Genomic DNA, 20,034 nt, shown 5'->3' on the forward strand with positions numbered 1-20,034 from the left:
CACTGCCGGGAAAATACCGACCTCCAATTGGTCCATATTCACTGTCAATCAAGAACATGGACAGGAGCCAACACGACGGAACGTCTCAAGAAGGCGGGGCGACAACAATTGAGGCGTTCATGAACCTTCTAGAACATCGGAAAAGCTTCCTGCGTGTTTAATGACTTTGTGACGCATTTACTTAAACTTTAAAGTACAAGTAAATGCTTTAAAGTTTAAAGAAATAAAATGGCGACTAGAATCAAACAAATACAGGAAAACGTAGATTTTGCTTGTTTATCAAATAGTTTTATTACAAAGTTGATTAACTTGCGTGAAAAATACAAAAAAAACAAGCAATATCTTCATTGATATTATTTGGTTGACTTTCTAGGAGAAAAGTGAAAACATAATTACAGGCAATTGTGTTATGTTTAAGATCAAAAAGCCCAATTATCCATTTTCTGAGACCATGCATCCTTTTGACTGTTAAATGACCATAAGGTGCACTAATAGAGATGCCCCAGAATGCCAATATTCGATGAATTAAGTCACGTTTTCAAATGAAATAATTTAGCTGAATAACAGGAAATTCAATATTATTGATAACAATTTTAAACTAAGTGTGTCATGTTATTGCGAAACATGTTCTATTTTAGGATTTATGGTCATTGATAATCATGTTGGAACTTAAAAAACTTACAGGAAGGAAATAACTTTTTTTTAAAATAGAATATAAGGGTCGATAGACAATATGTAAAACGTGGTATTAATATTTGTTAAAACAGGGGTTCTCAACTGATCCGACTTCAGGACCCAGCATTCCACCCTAAGACATTTTTCAGCCCCAAATCAAGAAAAGAAAATTCCACATCTTAACTGTATCAGATGATAGGATTGTGCAGGTTAAAACAGAGATTATTAAATATATTACCTTTTAAAAAATGACCAGCAAAAACAAAACATACCGAATATACTTGCATATAAAATGTTTCAAAATTGCCTCAACAAAAATACATTTGTTCCCAAATTTTTCATTAACATTGATAATTATTTGATCGTGTAGATAAGAGGAAATGTATATACTGGTAAAAAGCTAGAAATTTAACATTTTAAAACCATTTACTCTACCTTCTAGTAGCGGAAGGAAATAAAACCAACAATATCACAATAAAAAGAAGTGTAGTACCTCTCAAACACAATTGGGGCAGCGTCGATTAATAGGTCCAACAGCGCTTGTTCTCAGCCAATCAGAACGTCTGTAGCAGCCGATTTTGTTTGGCCATTTTGTAACACATGTGATCCGCACACTACCTCTACTTAAAATCTTTTTAGGTCTCAGAATAGCCTTGTAACGACAAACATTTGTAAGTAGAGTGTTTTGTATCAAAAATGGTTCGACAATGTGTCTGGGGCAGTTATAACGTCAATCAGAGGTATCCGGGACGATTGGTTTGTCCCTTTTCTTCAACCAAAAATTGGAGCAGTGTTTGAAGTGGATAAAGGCATGCTCAACGTGAAGATGATTGATGGGAACCGGAACAAAGTTATTTGTTCTACAGTATGTGTTCTATTTTGATTAAATTTAATTTTACGCTATTGTCAGAGTTGACAAATCTAAATCAATTTTTATGTTAAGTTGGCAAGGTTCTGACAACTTCCTCATAGATCACAAACATCACAAGGTTATTAGCGTCCTTTGATGCCATGAATATAACTTTGTATGTAATAATTTAGATACTGTACTAGCTGGAATAGCAACTAAAGAAGCCGCCCTATTTGCTCCGTGTGTAATACATAAATACGGTAACTATGGTGGGCGTGGCTTAGCGCGCTTTGTCAGATCTATTATTTGACTGAAAATGAAGAAAAGATCGAACAGGGCTTTATCGTCCTCTACTGTTAAGGACTGTAATCGACCCTCTGTTTTTTTCCTTTTCTTCTCATTTTTTTGCAAAGTCCCGCAACCCACTGAAAACAGGTCTGTGACCTACTTTTGGGTCCCGACCCACCAGATGAGAAATACTGCTTTAAAACATTTCAATAAAAAAAAATATGATAATCGAATTATTTTCAAAATGAATAGCCACATGATTAGCTAAGATCTTTTTTTATTCCAAAAATTCATTTTATTTATCGAGTTTTGGCACACTTGGGCTTCCATACACTACATCTTGGGCCGATTGTCTGTAAAACCAGGACTGAGGACCATCCAGACTTTCTCAAAGGAATTAACAAATGAGTAGTATTAATCCTTAGCGAACAAAAACACAATTGCATGCAATCACTAAAAAATTAAAAATAAACTGTTTTTTCAGTGGTGCATTCACATAACCAGTTGAGGTTCCATTGTTACTATCATTTCTACATAATTGTGACAGCTATCGTTTGGATACAAACAACTTAAATAAGTTACAGAAAAACGAATACGAAGAATGAGAGGAGACTTCCGTTTAGTCGACCTCCTCCATCCTTGACGTGTCGTCATCCCCCTCCAGGACGGGCATGTCCTCTTCGGTGGGCTGAACGAGGTCTTCGACTGGCGTGTCGTCCTCGTCAATGCCTGTAAATTGGACAGTTGACTTGAGTTTCTTTGCTTTCTGTACGATAAAATGAGCAGCCTTGGTTCACTTTTCAGAATCTCAATTCAACGCACATTAAAGGGGTAAGCAGCACCTTTGTTTTTCTCATAACCTGCCCTCCTAGTATAAAACTGATTACCAGGCATTTTGACTGCGTTTGTGAATATAACAGCCTAAATAAAGGAAATCCTTTGTTTTACACAGGCCTTGGGTTCCACACATGTCCTGCGATAGTCAAAACTCACATGGTAGAATTGTTTATTTATCTATTAATTATTCAAGTACAAACCCAATTTTCAGGTTCAAGTATTTGTTTAAGAAATAAAAGTTTAATTTTTTTTTAATGTCAATTTATAATTTAAAAATAATCTCACTGTTTTATTGCACAACCGTATTGATTAAGGAAAGGGTCCACTTTAAATGATAATTTGCCGCCACGATGACATTATGGAAAACTGCATCTCCCTCAATTATGTCCTACAGAAACCATATTCTTTTATTATTAAACTTGTTTTAAAGCTCCAGGGAGCCGCTAATTATCATCAAAGACCAGCATTGGGTTCCAGAGCAACTTTAGCAGGTCTAGTAGTTTATATTTGTTGGCGATAGAAAGCATCTTCCTTTGTTTAGCCAGTCAGAATGCAGGACACAATGCACAATGAAAAGAAGTAGCGAAACCGCGATAGGTAAAGCGCAAAACAGCACGGACCGGGCTAATGTAGCCAAGATGGCAGCTCATCTCACTCAGCCACACGTTTAGCTGTGTTCGGCGGTGTTTGGGTGTTCTTTCCCCTTATCGTTTACTTTCTTGAGATTATCATCGGCAAGAAAGGGCAATAAAACACTATGAATCACAATCAAATCCGAGCATGTATTGTCAGACTGATGTTCTATATCAAAATTGTGTGAACTGACCAAGCTAGAGTAGCCAAGCTCATCTCATTTTCAGATGTGTTCAGAAGTTCCTAGTTTTCGTTCAAATAGTGAAGTAAAAATGACGTGAATTTTTGTGGCGATTACCAATTTGTTTCGTTACAGAGTGGTTCGGTTACAAAGGTATCACACGACTTACCAAGACCTAGCTTGATCATCCTGTAGATGCGATTGGCGTGCGTTTGTGGGTCTTCTAGAGTGAATCCCGAGGACAGCAGGGCGGTCTCAAATAGAAGGATGACCAGATCCTTGACTGCCTTGTCGTTCTTGTCTGCCTCAGCCTTTACCCTTAAGGTCTCCACGATAGGATGCGCTGGGTTGATCTCCAGGTGCTTCTTGGCTGTCATGTAGCCCATGGTGGAGTTGTCCCTCAGGGCTTGCGACTTCATGATCCTCTCCATGTTGGCAGTCCAGCCGTACGTGCTGGTGACTATGCAACAGGGGGACGACACCAGGCGGTTGGAGACGGTCACCTGATAAGAAAGTTTTGTTATGGCAAAGTAAAGAAGCAATAAAGAAAAGTTTGTCGTGCGTGCGAACCTTTTCAATCTTCTTGTCCAAGATGTCCTTCATGATCTTGCAAAGGTTCTCAAACTTGGTCTTGAGTTCTTCTTGCTTCTTCTTGTCATCCTCGTCCTCAGGCAGCTCCAGTCCTTCCTTGGTGACCGAGAGTAGGTTCTTGCCGTCGAACTCCTTGAGCTGCTGGACGCAGTACTCGTCAATGGGCTCGATCATATAGATGACCTCCAAGCCTGCCTTACGGAGGCGCTCCACGAAGGCGGAGTTGGCCACCTGGTCTTTGGTCTCGCCTGTTTTAAGAGTCAAGAGTACATTTGCGTCAGTTTTCTAGTGCGTCTGCAGTGTGGTATCTGGGAGCATGGCAGCACAGCAAAGAAGCTTAAAGCCCAAAAATTCATCAGTTTCTCTCTGCTCAGTCTGGAGGACATTGCCAACTCTAATTCTAACAAAAAAATATTAATACCTGTGATGTAGTAGATGTGTTTCTGGTTGTCCTTCATGCGCATGACATAGTCCTTGAGGGATACCATCTCATCTCCAGACGCAGATGTGTAGTATCGCAGCAGCTCGGAAAGTTTCTTCCTGTTTTGGGAATCCTCGTGGATGCCAAGCTAAAATTTCAATGCGTTTGATATTATAGTTCTTCTATGTAGGTAGCCCTGAGAAATGTAACGTTTGGGATAAATATACCTTGATGTTCTTTGAGAACTGCTCGTAGCACTTTTTGTAGTTGTCTTTGTCTTCTGCCAGCTCAGAAAAGAGTTCCAAGCACTTTTTCACCAGGTTCTTGCGGATGACCTTGAGGATCTTGCTCTGCTGCAGCATCTCCCTTGAGATGTTAAGGGGCAGATCCTCAGAGTCTACCACACCTTTGATGAAATCTAAAAACAAACAAAGTGGTCATTGTAAGCATTGAATTTCAAATGTATCTGAGAAAGCTCCGGAACTTATTACTTACTGAGATATTCCGGAATCAGCTCCTCACAGTTGTCCATGATGAAGACCCTTCGCACGTACAGCTTGATGTTGTTTCTTTTCTTCTTGTTCTCAAAAAGGTCAAACGCAGCACGTCTGGGTACAAAGAGCAGGGCTCGGAACTCCAACTGACCCTCCACAGAGAAATGCTGTTGACATACAAGAGAAGCCACAACATTTAAAAGATCTTGTTTCACTGATCACAGTGATAAAGAGCTGACATAGCACCTTGACTGCCAGGTGGTCCTCCCAGTCATTGGTGAGACTCTTGTAGAACTCGCCGTACTCTTCATTGGTGATGTCATCTGGATTACGTGTCCAGATGGGCTTGGTCTTGTTCAGCTCCTCCTGGTCCATGTACTTTTCCTTGACCTTCTTCTTCCTCTTGTTCTTGCTCTCCTTGGTGTCCTCGTCTTCATCAGAGCCGACATCCTCGATCTGAGGCTTGTCCTTGTTTTCTGCGGCTTCTTTGTCAGCTTCCTCTTCTTTCTCTCCGGGCTCAAGATCCACCTCCTTCTCTCTGGTCTTTTCAACCTTTAAGATACGTAACAATTTTAGGATGCTTTTGGCTGTTTTAGGAAAATTAAACACTCACTTACGTAAAGTGTAATAGGGTAGCCAATGAACTGAGAATGCTTCTTCACAACTTCCTTGATGCGCTTCTCCTCACAGTATTCTGTTTGATCTTCTTTGAGGTGTAGGATCACTCTTGTGCCTCGACCAATAGGCTCTCCTATGATTCCGAAACCGAGGTGATAAATATATTTGGAAAAAGTGTATCAAGCAATACAACCTTGAGTCAAATTTACCGGTATCTTGACGGACGGTGAATGATCCTCCGGCAGCGGACTCCCACACATACTGCTCATCGTCATTGTGCTTGGTGATCACCGTCACCTTCTCAGCCACCAGGTAGGCCGAGTAGAAACCCACACCAAACTGGCCGATCATGGAGATGTCGGCACCGGCCTGCAGGGCCTCCATAAAGGCTTTGGTTCCAGACTTAGCGATGGTGCCCAGGTTGTTGATCAGGTCCGCCTTTGTCATGCCAATGCCGGTGTCGACCAGGGTGAGGGTCCGTGCGTGCAAGTCAGGTCTGATTTCAATTTTCAGATCCTTGCAAGAGTCGAGTCTGCTGGGGTCAGTCAGGCTCTCGTAACGGATTTTATCCAGGGCCTGTTAGGGAACCACATTTTGGTTTTCGTTTAAGAATAGAATACGATACAATAGAATGGAATAGATAGGCAATAGTAACAATGTAGTGGCCCTACTCTGCCCCAAGAGTTAAGTGCATCAGAAAAAGTGCAATAAATAATAGTGCAGTTCAATTGTGGTAGCGTAAATAGACAATGGAGCAGCCGAGGATTTTCCATTCTCTGCCGATGACCCTTGGTCATTCTGGAAGGGGGATTAACTCATATGCGGTCCATTCTCAAGGTTTATTAATTTTCCTCATGCTGAGGTTTTTGAATTTTTCTTTGCCCTCATGTAGGTTTCAGATCAGGGGATGGTGTGACAATAGTCTGTAGTTTGCAATAATCTGTTGTCTCCTTGTGATTAAGGTCTGTACAAGTAAATATGACTCGACTTGTGCGTATTTTGATGAAAACTCACATCGGAAGAATTTGAGATGAGCTCCCTGAGGAAGATCTCCTTATTGGAGTAGAAGGTATTGATGATCAGAGACATCAGCTGAGCGATCTCAGCCTGGAACGCAAAGGTCTCTGTTTCCTCCTCCATGGCACGTGCAGCGTTCTCGGGCATCTGACGGAGAAAAATACACAAAGAAAGTATTTATTTATCGCATTTTTTTATGATCAGAGGCTAGAGATAGGAACACCTGGAGAAAACCAACCAATGATTCCTTAACATTTGAGAATTAGCCTTTGTGCTAAAGGCAACCCACATGGCTTGAAAGACTTAAAGTGGGGGGTGCTAGCAGCTGTCAATGGTGGAACGGCACATGTTCATCCTGTCAATCAAACACCTTTGGAACCTCCTCCAATGGCCTTACCTAACACTCAAATGTTGGAGGATTTCAACTGAAATCCGAGTCTATTTCAGCATAGAGTAGGTTCAAACATGTGTAACATTTGTATGTCTTGGTTCTTGAGTGAAACGTGTGTTGGTGTGGAGAAGGATGGGTGCCACAGGGCTGTACTTGCCTAAGACACACCATAGGAAATGGTGCCCTTACGACACTTGTGGTTGAGGGATCCAAACCAAACCAAACCTTCAGTGTTCACTCATGCTCGAGGTCACCCTCCATGACACATGCTTGGCCTATGATAATTGGGGTCTTGGCGTGACTCAATAAACTACAGCTCTTTAATATGTACGTGAATCGTTGTGATCAAGTTACGAACAAATGTTTCTCTCTACCATGCAACTTCATAAAATGAAACAAAAATACTCAATTGTGTTTGATCAATTTTGACTTACCTTGAATATAAAATCTGTTTGGGTTGGATCCCTTTTGTGAATAGTTCTGAGTTGGTGCTGCTGCTCCTATCTGTGGAGTGTCTTGGACTTAAAGCAGACTCCCACAACACGCTTGCGTCTTTTTATACCTCAGCGTGACTTCTGGAAGCTCCCATTCAGAAGGTTCCAGAAGATACGACCACTACAGAGGGGGGCGGGACTTGAGGAGAAGGTGGCGATCGGTCGAGGCGACGAGTGAGCCCTAAAGTCAATGTGCCCTTGTAGGGGTAGCAAAGTCACAAGCGGTGCCTGTCAATCAAGACAAGAACCTTCCTGATAGCTCCGGGCCTGAGGACCCCCCCGCCCGGACCACCAAGACCTCACAGCTGTGCATTGCCTGCTTATCAGCTGCTGTGAAGCATGTAGACGTTTCTGTAGAACCCTATTTTTGAAAGCACAACTTGTCAAAATGGGTCCATATTTAGGAATTTGCAACAGATTGTTGGTCATTTCTCAACCATATACTATAGATTTATGATCAAGATTTTTTTTTTTTGTGTCAAATAATGAAAGAAACATTGCATTATCCTCAGTTCTGGATGTGTTTTAACAGTAGGAAGAAATGATCTGTAGCCCATCCGACTTGTTTGGTGACATACTCAGCATGTTGATGTTGAAATCGATGTCTGTCTGTCTCCATCTCTCTTTCTCTTTCTCTCTCAGTCTCTCTCCATCTACTTTTCAGTCTGCATCTATTTTTCTTTCCATCTCTCCATCTATCTCTCGGTCTCTATCTATCTCTCCATCTCAGTCTATCTCTCTTTCTGTCTCTATCTCTCTGCCTTTCTATCTTTCCTGTCTATCTCTCTGTCTTTCTATGTTTCTATTTTTCTATTCCTTCATCTATCTCTCCATTTGTCCCTCATCTATATTTCTCTCTATCTTTCTCTCTCTTTCTGCCTATCTTTCTGACTTACTCTGTTTATGTCTCTCTATATCTGTTTCTTTCCTGTATCTCTTGCTCTGTCTTTCTCTCTAGTTATCTATCTCTCTGTCTTTCCCTTTGTCTCTCTGTCCTATTTTTCTCTCTCTTTCGGTCTTTATTTCTATTTCTATTTCTCTATCTCTGTATCTTTATCTCTAGTTCTCAATCTCTGTGTCCTCTCTGTATCGCCGTCTTTCTGTATTTATATTTCTCTATCTCTGTGTTGTTCTCTCTATGCATCCATCTCTCTGTCTTTCTCTATCTCTCTGCCTTTTTCTATTTTTCAATCTGTGTGTGTTTCTCTCTTTTTATCTATATCCCTGTCTTTTTCCTCTATCTCCCTGTATTTCTGTTTCATTGTCTTCTCTATATCTGTCTTTGTCTTTACTTTGATGTCTATATACTTTTCTATCTCTCTGTCCTCATTTCCATTCGTCATTTTCTCTCTATTTCTTCATCTCAGTGTCTTTTTTTCCCCGTCTCTCTTTCTTTCTCTCTCTCTGTGAGTCCCTCTCTCTGTGGCTCTCTCCTCGCATTCCATGTTATGCAATCGAAATAGTTGAATTGCAAATTCTCACAACAGCTGCAGTGTTTTAATCATGGTAAAACTATATTTACATTAAGAACTCTACATGGAACGTATTATATTATTTGTTTATATTTCTAATTGGAATTTGACGTTTACATTTTGTGATCAACATCAGAGCAACAAGGCAATATCAAGAATGAATAAATTCACACAACAGATGAGACAAAAGAAAAAAACACACACACAACAATAAACTAAACAAACACAAGGGACAACAGCATATACATATGTTTTTATTAAAAATAAATAAATAAAAACGATTTCGTCACGGCGCTGTTTACTCATCCCCTTTCGTCCCACGTGACTTGTAGTAACCCCCAACGCGCATGCTCCCTGATCTTCCCACTTCGCACATGCGCCCTCCGCCACATCCGGGGCCTTGGACAAGGATGAACGGCGAATTGCAAGATGGCGGCGGAGGGAGGAGGGAAGGAGGCGAACGAGATTAAAACGCAATTCAGCACCCGGGAAGGCGTCTACAAACTCCTTACGCACTCCGAATACAGTCGCCCGAACCGGGTGCCCTTCAATTCGCAGGGCTCCAACCCCGTCAGGGTCTCTTTTGTCAACGTCAACGACCAGTCCGGCAACGGCGACAGGATCTGCTTCAATGTGGGCCGGGAGCTCTACTTTTATATCTACAAAGGTGTGAGAAAGGTAAACAACGCAACCGTGTCTGGTACCGGACTAACTGGTTCGGGGTCCGGTTCTTCGTCCTTCTGGGTTTCGACCCGCTTGTGTTGTGTCGCAGATTGTGCGAACGAGGCCATGCAGCGTTGAACTGTTTGCGACGCTAGTTAGCATCACTAGCTAATGTAATCTAATCACCGTGCTTGTTTACCAATGTAAACCAATTCTTCCGATTTTTTATTCCCTAATTTGTGATTTTCGGCCTTGGGTATTGTTTGTTTACTTTTCACGTGCTCGCAAGGACTTGACGTCATTGCCCGAATGTCAGGTGTTGTCGACTGAGGTCAAAAGTGAGTGTGGCCGGTGGCCGTGACGTCACGGTGCGTTCACGGTACCCGCATGCCAGGGGTAAAAAGTACGTTTGTTTCTGCTTCCTTTTAGTGATCATACTTTACTAGAGTCGCCATCCTGAACCACAATAGCTTAGCAGAGAATGTGTTCATAAAAATTGTAGTCAAGGGGCCTTAATGTGGTGCCAGCAAGCATCAGATAGCCGCCTTGTTCAATTACACTACAGTTTAAAAGTAGACTGAATGAAAACTTTATTTGAACATCAAAATAAAAACAAGAACAATAACTCAACAACAAAATAACGTTACATAATATGTTCGAAAAGGGGTAGTAAGAAGCAAATGCTTATATTACCTACCGCTTCATCTTCCCCACCAAATATACCAATGATATAAGAACAATTGTAATGATATTAATAATAACAGTAATAAGAATAGCAACAATAACACAAAGTTAACTAGATGCACTATTCCCAATCTTCCGCACCAATCATACCCCACCCTCCTCATCTCTGTATTCCGCCAGGAATGTTCCTTTGTATCTAAACCTGAACAAGTGAATAGTTGGACACCGTTTGATCTCGTCTTGCAAACTGTTCCAAAGACTCCACACACAGACACACACATACTTTTCCTGGTGGTTCTCACCTTGGGGATTATGCCCCTTAAGTTAAAATTTTCCTCTTTCCGAAGGAATAATTTATGAATGTTTTCTGGAACTATGTTTTTGTTGACCTTAAATAGCATTTGTGCAGTGAAAAACTTGACTCAATCATCTCATTTTAATACTTTGGACTGCAGGAATAAAATATTAGTATGGTCTCGAAATCCTACCGTGTGTATGGTTCTTACTGCATGTTTTTGGAGGATAATAGAGGCTGTAGTGAACTTTTGTAATTATTGCCCCAGACTTCTGCACAGTATGTTAAGTATGACAGAACTTGAGAACAATATAATAAATACGATGCATTATAGTTTAGAATGAATTTGTTTCGGGGACAGTCGGACAATTTTATGTCATCCATGAAAAAAGTCACACTTTTATTTGTGGGATTAATTGTCCGATGTCTATGTTCCTTTGCCCACATTAATCTATTCCTTATGTTGGCCAGTCTCATGGCTTTGTCTTTGCTATGCTGCCTTGAAGGTTAGCATCTCAAATTCACTGTAGATGTTGAAACTGGTGTTTCGTAAAGGGTCTGCATTTATATAGTGCTTTTCAAGTCAATGAAGACCTTCCAAAGCTTCACACTTACCCATTCACACACACACCAATAGCGGCCATGCAAGGCGCCGACCTGCTTATTGGGGGCATTAGGGATTCAGTGTCTTGCCCAAGGACACTTCGACATATAACAAGGAGGAGCTGGGAATCGAACCTGCGATCTCTTGATCCCAAGACGGCGTTCTACCTCCTGAGCTAATGCCGTTTCGTGGATATTATCTATTCAAGCTTCCTTGATTTCCTGAATCAAGATTAGACTGTTTCACATGAATTTTCTTTTTCTGGGCTTTCTGTATGTTTCATCATACCCACAAGTGTGATGCTCCAGATACTGGACAAGCTCAAAGGAAGGTCGGTTTTAAAGCTTCTCTAACCAGCCAAACTGTTTTCAACTGTGCTAACATCATTGCACAAGGGTTTTCTAATCATCTGTTAGCTTTCTAACGCAATTAGCAAACACAATTTAGTGGTGGAAATGGGCCCAAGAACAGATATTTGCAGCTAAAATAGTCATTTACTGCGTTATTGTTGTATTTCTGATTAGTTTAATGTTATCCTTGTTTAAAAAACATGGCTCTTTTTTAAAACAATTAAGACATTTCAGAGCGATCCCCAAATGTTTGAGTGGTAGTGTCGGTAGCCTTCAGACCAGTCCATAAAATGACTAGGTCATTGTGATTTTCTAGGAAATGTGATGATCAGTCTTTCAAAACATGATCAAATTTTCCAAAAGTCTTTATAAAATGAGCAGATGTCTTATTGGAGTCGACTGTAGACCTACCCCTAAAAGTTAAAACCTGGTAATAACTTACAATTAACACCGTACACAACATCTTAATAGGTTATTGTTTTGGAAATTCATTTCAAACTAGTAGCCCTTCACACTAATCAATTACGAAAAGTGAGGTTCGAAAAGGTGACCCTTGGCGAAAATATTTTTGGGTGAAACGTACTATGCTTTGCCATTTAAAATCTCGAATAATCTTGTTTTTATTGTTCAAGAATGATAATTAGTGGTGCCCTGAAATGAAACCTCTGGATGGAAACTGAAAAATGTGAAATGGAATGATTCATCGAAGAATGAAACGCAGATTTAAAAAAATACATTATTAATTTTGCACTGATTTGCTATAAAGGTTGCATTGAAAATGATGAACAACTGACTTTGAATGAAAGTTTAAAAAACCTGTGGCTCTAGAGCTACATTTGCCTCTTCAATGCTGTTCTAGTGGCTCCCCTTTTAAAATCTTTGGAAATGTTAAATGATGGTTGAGAAGTTTTTATTTTTGGTTTTCTGTAAAGGCACAATGATGACACTACCATTCTTCATTTTCTGACGCTGTAAATAATGATAAATTGTTAACATTTCAAGTAATTATTACTTTTAAATTGAAAATAGGCTTGATAAGATTTTGAAAAAATTTTGAGACTTGATCCTTTTTTGTGTGATTCCGCCCTCTGTACTACCTGTCATTGTTTCTCAACAAACAACGACAAAAAAGGAATTAAACCGCTTAAAAATCCAGTGATAAAGAAGTACCGCTTTGGAGAGATCAAAAATGCAAAAAAAACACAAGCAAGTTCATTGTACTCAGACTAAACCAATTGTTTGTAGCTGCCACACTGCATAATCTCACACTACCTATTTTTCAAATACATATTTCGGGGGTATCAATGGAAAGAAGAGTGCTTTGCGACAAGAAAACAAAAGAAGGAGGTAACCGATGATGAAACAAACAAGTTGCACTCAAAGATTCGCCAAAGTAATATGATAATAATAGTGATGTCAACATGACATGCATAGCTAATGGGGCTGCACGATTTGGGTAAAAAAACTTATTGCGATTTTTCAGACCTAAATAGCAATTTCAATGCGTTTTTCGATTTCAAAAGAGAAGTGCATTTTCTGTGCTAGTTTTTTTTTTTCGGGGAGAACATAAACATAGTGACATGCAAACATAACTTGTGATGACGTACTTTGAGACTGAGAGCGTACGACTGTAACAAAATATCAAGTGTTAATGTACAAATAAAAACAGAATTGCTTTTGAATAAATTGTCCTTATTGTCATTATACGAAAGTACAATGAAATTGGAGGGCTATTCCTTTCAGTGTATTAAAACAATTTTGAGAGAGGCTGGCTAGCTACACGCTTGCATTGGGTAACCACGACTTCTGCAAGGTCTATGCGACGGTTAAAATACAAGAGTCACAAATGTAGTGTTTTTTTTTACCAGTAGTAGCTCCGAGTCGTCTGTTTCATGTGTAATGGATCTGGCAATGGTGACTAACCATGTTCGGCTTAAGAGTTGTTAGCCTAGCTGTTAGCTTTCCCTTCCGACGCCGCCTCTCTCGAATCCCGGTCGCCTTTATCGGTTGGTACCATTAAAACCTGCTTCTGATTGGCCGGCAGTGTTAAACCACGAAACGTAACAATTCTTGTCGGCCAAACACTTCATCACTGAAATAACCGACTTAAACTATGAATCCTTGAAAAGAAAAAACACGCTGTTTTGCGCTTACACTATCGCACTACGTCACATTGCGATATCGATTCGATTTAGGTTAATCTTGCAGCCTTAATAGCTAAGCACCAGCCAATCGACTTGGGGAGGAATTGATTGAATGTTGCATACAAAAGTACTTGTTTACGGATTAAAACAGCCCAACGGCAGATGATTAGCTCTGTAGTGTTAGCATATAAACATTAGCCAAAGTCAGGCTAAATAAAACACAGGAGCAAAGGAAAACAGGAACTTTTGATATGTTTTCTTCTTGATAAAATGCTTGGAACTGCTCTCGTTTTGGCATATCTTCTTGTGTGTGAAATGGAAGATTCTGACTCACCCCAAAATGAAGCCAACTTCAAATGGCTCGCCTCACCTTCGACGTGTCTTTACCACATAGATCTTTTAAAATCCTTATTTTGTCATTTTCGGCAGAAAAGTTTCTCTAATAATTGCATGCCTTCACAGCTTCTGACCTGTTTTTTTTCTTGCTGTTTGGGTTCTACAGGCTGCCGATCTGAGCAAGCCCATAGACAAACGGATCTACAAAGGCACGCAGCCCACGTGCCACGACTTCAACCCCCTTACCGCCACTGCCGAGAGCGTCTCGCTTCTGGTGGGTTTCTCGGCGGGCCAAGTGCAGCTCATCGACCCCATCAAAAAGGAAACCAGCAAGCTGTTCAACGAAGAGGTGGGACCCTTGAACAGTAAATTGACAATTTGAGTATTCGACGTTCAAAATAAGGAGCAAATACATCAATATAATTGTAACTTGCGGGGAGAACAGGGAAGCTGAAACCTCTGATATTAAATTCCAACTTGTTCTAGAGGCCCTCCTCTGAGCCCTTTTCTTTTATCACATTTCCTATGTTTTAAAAGGAGATCCACAGCATCATGATAGGTTGTTAGTGACAATGATGTACAGTCATAATCGTCAAACCAACATACAGTGCGCAACAATAGTCAAAAATATGAACCTGCATCCTATGCAATCTCCTCTGCAGGTGTTGTAAACTTTTCAGAATAAAAGAATAAACTTATCATCTTGCTACAGTCAAAGACAATTATTCAAATACACAGTTCTGTCCATTACATAAAGAGCACGCTCCCCACTACATTTGTGTCATGCCAATAGATCCCTTTTTGGCTGTACATCGCAATGGAATCCTTTATAGGGAAGCCCATTAAACAATTTAGGTTCCATCTTTAGACACTTTATGATGAAACCCAACAGATAAACTGTAAACAGCCAGAATCTCCAGGCAAGCACACAGAGCAATTTTATTGGGTGAGCAGTGGGAGTGGTCTAAGTTATGCACACAGCACACTTCTCTATGCCCAGCGCCCCCTGCACCAAAGATAAATACGTGTGCAGAATTTTTTCACAAAAGAACTCTGCTTGCATCCTGTTTTTAAACTATTATTCATGAAAAAAAATGAAGTTCAAAATCCAACGATCTTAAGTAATTGCGGGATACAGACCAGTTTAAAGTGATATATTCGTTCGATACTTGACACAGGTTCTGGCATCATTATTATTGTATACATTTTTTTCAAATCTTTTAACATCACAGTGAATTTAAATGCGCTGAGGAATTAGATTTGGTCTGGAGAGCTGGTTCCGCGGGTTTGTCTTGAAATATATGGTATGGCTCTCTCTCTTTTTCAAAAAAAATATTCAAAATATTTTGCTATTATGGCTCTTTGGGTCAAAAAGGTTACCCGCCCCTGTTTTGATTGACGGGTGAGGACACTTCAAATGATGCACCCTGGCATTTACCACCTGTAAATGAACCCATTGATTATACATTAATTTTTGTTTTTGTTTTTTACCTCCTTACTCAGAGACTAATCGACAAATCGCGGGTGACGTGCGTCCGATGGGTGCCCGGGTCTGAGAGCCTCTTCCTGGTGGCACACTCGAGCGGCGCCATGTACCTGTACAACGTGGAAAACACGTGCGGCACGGCGGCGCCGCACTACCAGCTCCTCAAACAGGGCGACAACTACGCCGTGCACACCTGCAAGAGCAAATCGGGGCGCAACCCGCTCCTGCGCTGGACGGTGGGCGAGGGGGCACTCAACGAGTTCGCCTTCTCCCCAGACGGCAAGTTCCTGGCGTGCGCCAGCCAGGACGGCTACCTGCGGGTCTTCGGCTTCGACGCTGCCGAGCTGCACGGCACCATGAAGAGCTATTTCGGAGGCCTGCTGTGCGTGTGCTGGAGCCCCGACGGGCGATATATCGTGGCAGGTGGCGAGGACGACCTGGTGACGGTCTGGTCCTTCTCCGACTGCCGGGTGATCGCCCGGGGCCACGGGCACAAGTCGTGGGTGAGCGTGGTGGCCTTCGACCACTGCACCACCAGCGTGGAGGACGGGGCGGCGGGAGACGCCCCCGCCGAGTTCAGCGGCAGCGACGAGGACTTTTACGAGCATATTCACTTCGGCGCCGGGCGGGAACGCGCCAACAGCGCCCATTCCCAGTTGTCCAAGAGGAACTCTACCGACGGGCGGCCGGTGAGCGTCACCTACCGGTTCGGATCGGTAGGCCAGGACACACAACTGTGCCTGTGGGACCTCACCGAGGACATCCTCTTCCCTCACCTACCGTTGTCCCGCACCAGGACTCACACCAACGTCATGAACGCCTCCGGCCCGCCCGCCGACTCCATTTTCACCGGCACGAACGGAAAAGATAACGTTAGCGACAGCAGCACGGGCGGCAACACGCCAAACTCCCTGCCGGGGACGCTGCCTCGCTCCAACAGCCTGCCGCAGGCTTCCAACCCCGGCGGCGCCGGCACCCCCAACAGTCACACGGGAAGCAGCGGCAGCGCAGGGAGCGCCAAAGGCGGCATCGTCGACGGCGCCTCCATCGCCACCGGGGTGGGGAAGTTTGCCACGCTGTCGCTGCACGAGACGCGGAAAGAGCGGCCGGAAAAGGAGCACAAGCGCATGCACAGCGCCGGACACATCGGGAGCAAGAGCGGCGACAAGCTCAACCAGTTGGGCGGGGCTTCCAAGCCGGCGGGCGTCAAAGGCGACGCGGGAGTCAAAGGCGACACGGCCAAGACGCTGGGCACGCTTCTGTGCCCGCGCATGGAGGAAGTGCCGCTCTTAGAGCCGCTGGTCTGCAAGAAGATCGCCCACGAGAGACTGACGGTTTTGATCTTCCTGGAGGACTGTCTGGTCACCGCCTGTCAGGAGGGCTTCGTCTGCACGTGGGCACGGCCGGGAAAAGTGGTGAGTGGCGGGGGGGCCTCTTAAAGCCCCGGTACTTATAATCCCCTTTTGAGAAATTCTCCATTTACGAGTCAAAAGAGCTACGTCTGTGAATCGTGGGGCTCCAAAGAGAAAAATGGGAAGTGTTTCCAAACCCATTCATTTTTCACAAGTGAGACAGATGTATCTCTGGGGATAATAATATCGAGTTATAACCCGTCCAGGAACACAATAGCTGTCGAAAATAAATCTCTAAGTTAACCTGTTTTCATGCAAGCAACTTGAGGCTTAATTCATCCGAAATAATACATTTTTGTTGGGTGGTAGAGTGTACCGGAACATACACCTTTTTAATCACTGACCCATTCATGTCTGGATTACATAGCGACCCCTAGAGGTGTAAAAGTACACCATTCATTCCAATAACACCATTGAGTCAATAAGATAAAAGAAACACATGTACTATCTAATAAACCTGACAAGTAGGTTTATAAACTTGTTATTATATTACTCAGCTTGCCACTTAAGCCTCCATCTTACTACTACGGAAGCCAGAAAGACCAATTTGCAAAGCTAGCTTGTCCTGGTGGTGCTTTAAGCACATTACGGCCACTTACCTGCCACAGCTGAACCCTGCATGTGATGGTTACTGAGTCCTATGATTGAGTCATCTTTTTTGCCCTACTGTTTTCTTCTCTAGCCACTTATTTTAGCTATTTGGCTGCAGGTTATTGCTTTCCATAGTGAGCTGCTCTTGTTCTGGCCATTAGTGTCACTTGCCTTGCACAGCTGGTCATGGAAGCAAACGTCCGCCAAGTTTCGTGATTTAGGCATCAACAAGCTCTTTTCTTCACCGTTTCCTACTCTAGCCATTTAAATTAGCCACTTGGCCGAAGGCTACGGCTTGCTGCTGTTATTGTTAAGTGCTCCTGCTTCAGTGTCACTCGCCTTCCATATCTTTCATGCAAGCTAGCAGCTCATGTTAGCCACAAGGCTGCAGCTTCTACTGTTATCGTTAGCTGCTCCTGCCCTCCGTGTCTCTGGCCTTCCACAGCTGCTCGTCCAATCATACCGCGGTGATATGTGATTCAGGCATCCTTAACTTTTCTCCCACTATTTCTTTTACTAGCCACCTATGCTCGCTCTCGCTAGCCACTATTATTGTTAGCTACTCTTACTTTCTCCTTCCATTAGTGTCGCTCACCTTCCACAGTTGGTCATGCACACGAATGTCATTAAGGCCCGTCATTCTGCTATCTTCCACTTTTTTTCCCACTGTTTCCCTCTCCATCCACTCATGTCTACCGCTTGGCTGCAGGCTATGGGTATCTGCAGGTCATTATTTTTCGCTGCTATGTGTAAATAAAGCTTCCTTAGTCCCGCAATACATGTTCCCTTGCACAGCGGAGTCTTGTCATTCAGGTGAATTCCATTATCTTTCCACAGTTTCCTTCTCTAGCCATTTGCTATCCACTTGGCTGCAGGCTATGGCTTGCCGTCTATTTTGGTGATTGTTAGTTGCACTGTGTAAATAAAGCTTGGTTCATTCCTGAGTGTCAGTCGCCGACCACAGCTGGGTCCCCACTCTTGACAAATTCTTTCATTCTTTTACTGGCGTTGTATACACTGTCACTAAAAAAATATTTTTTCTTTATTTAGTGTAGTAATTTATCGACTATTTCTAATTGCAAAAAATATCCACATTGTCATGCTCAAGGTCCTTGAAATGACCCTTTTTAATTTTAATGTGTGTCCCCGCAGGGGCTGCTATCATCTCAAAATAACCCTGCAAACTCTCCCAGCGGAACGGTAGTATAGCCCACCCAGTGGTGGACCAAGAGCAAGAAAACAGCCGGCGGAGTCTTCCGATTGCAGCGACACGGATGCTAACGGACCGAGGAGTTTTAAGGTTCTGAAACGGGAAGGGCCAACCGCTACGCCGGGAGTCCGCTTTCGGGTCTGGCGTCTGGAAGAATACTCCCAAGCGGCTGCATATCCTCTGCTCATCGGAGGTCGTACTTCCTGAAATCACACAAGGTGTATTTTGCACAAATGAATCAGCCCTTCCTCTTCTTTTTTTTTGTATCCTAGCAACAGAACACAGATTTTGGAAGCACTTAGCTCGACTCCCGAGTTGGATGCTGCAATCATTTCCGTTTTATTATTGAGGAAAACAATGTTTGCACTTAAGAGTCGGGCAGATGTACTGTGTTTTTTTTTCGTTTTTTTTTCGGAGCGTTCACTAGAATGGAAAAAAAACAACCTTTGTAACTATTATTTTTAATATACTTTTCCAGGCTCTGTATTATATGTAAATATTGCAACAAATTACAGATAGTTTAAAGAGCCTTTGTTTTGGAGAGAAATAGAGCTATTTCTAATACAGAAAATCTAAAATTCATCTTGAATATGCACCCCTGCCCACACCCTCCCAGTTTCTGTTGTACATAAAGAGATTTCAGGTGTATTTTTTCTTAACGTTTGGTATAATATAGGAGATGCTTTTATCTAACGGCAAGCGGCGAACGTTTAGCCATCATTCCGAGCTCAGGTAAATACCGCAGGCGCCGGCCTGTGGTGCGAATCGACCCCCACCCCCGGGAAAAAAAAAATCAGAAAATGAAAAAAAAAAAAAATCCTTTAGTGTGAGAGGCGTGCATATTGTGATGATTATTTTTTTAAAACCACACTGTGTCGATTTGTGTCGGAGCAGGACGGGCCCCCGGGGATGTTTCGATTTTCTCGAGGGGAGCCCACTAGAAGAAAGACTGGGAGGTTTTGAACATTGGCAGCCTTTTCCTCCATGTGACGCTTATTAAACAGTTTGACAGATTATAATCATGGCTTTCTTTGTGTTTTTGCGAGTTAAGTGTTTAGAAGGTGCATAAAAACATTGTTTTTTAATATTTTACGTTTAAAAACTGCAAATATTTTCCTTATGAGAGGACGGGGAAATACAAATCCACTTTTATTTTGAGGTTGAGTTTTGAGGAAGGTGTTTTGAGAAAACATGTAAATGATAAAATGATTTTAAAATAAAATGTAAGCTTAAATATAAAAAACCTAACATTTGAAATATTTCAAGTTCAAATATAAAAATGGTATAATACAGGAAG

General features: G+C 42.2%; 2 protein-coding genes across 2 annotated transcripts; one reads left to right on the forward strand and one right to left on the reverse strand.

The window, feature by feature from the left end:
* Positions 1-368: 368 nt before the first annotated feature.
* Positions 369-7,551, reverse strand: hsp90aa1.1 (heat shock protein 90, alpha (cytosolic), class A member 1, tandem duplicate 1). The gene is made up of 11 exons (XM_088325242.1): positions 7,431-7,551; positions 6,603-6,752; positions 5,798-6,164; positions 5,588-5,721; positions 5,217-5,522; positions 4,972-5,137; positions 4,704-4,894; positions 4,477-4,624; positions 4,035-4,303; positions 3,634-3,967; positions 369-2,542 (listed from the first exon to the last, which is right to left on the reverse strand). The coding sequence occupies exons 2-11, from the start codon at positions 6,750-6,752 to the stop codon at positions 2,433-2,435; spliced, it is 2,175 nt and encodes a 724-aa protein (XP_088181368.1). The 5' UTR covers positions 7,431-7,551; the 3' UTR covers positions 369-2,432.
* Positions 7,552-9,358: 1,807 nt separating this feature from the next.
* On the forward strand, positions 9,359-19,756 carry wdr20b (WD repeat domain 20b). Its single transcript, XM_088324804.1, has 4 exons — positions 9,359-9,640; positions 14,205-14,387; positions 15,542-16,939; positions 18,680-19,756. The coding sequence occupies exons 1-4, from the start codon at positions 9,392-9,394 to the stop codon at positions 18,734-18,736; spliced, it is 1,887 nt and encodes a 628-aa protein (XP_088180930.1). The 5' UTR covers positions 9,359-9,391; the 3' UTR covers positions 18,737-19,756.
* Positions 19,757-20,034: the final 278 nt, after the last annotated feature.

This window comes from Urocampus carinirostris, chromosome 20, assembly GCF_059441175.1.
Source record: "Urocampus carinirostris isolate Australia breed hairy pipefish chromosome 20, RoL_Ucar_1.0, whole genome shotgun sequence".
In the NCBI taxonomy this organism is placed as follows: Eukaryota; Metazoa; Chordata; class Actinopteri; order Syngnathiformes; family Syngnathidae; genus Urocampus; species Urocampus carinirostris.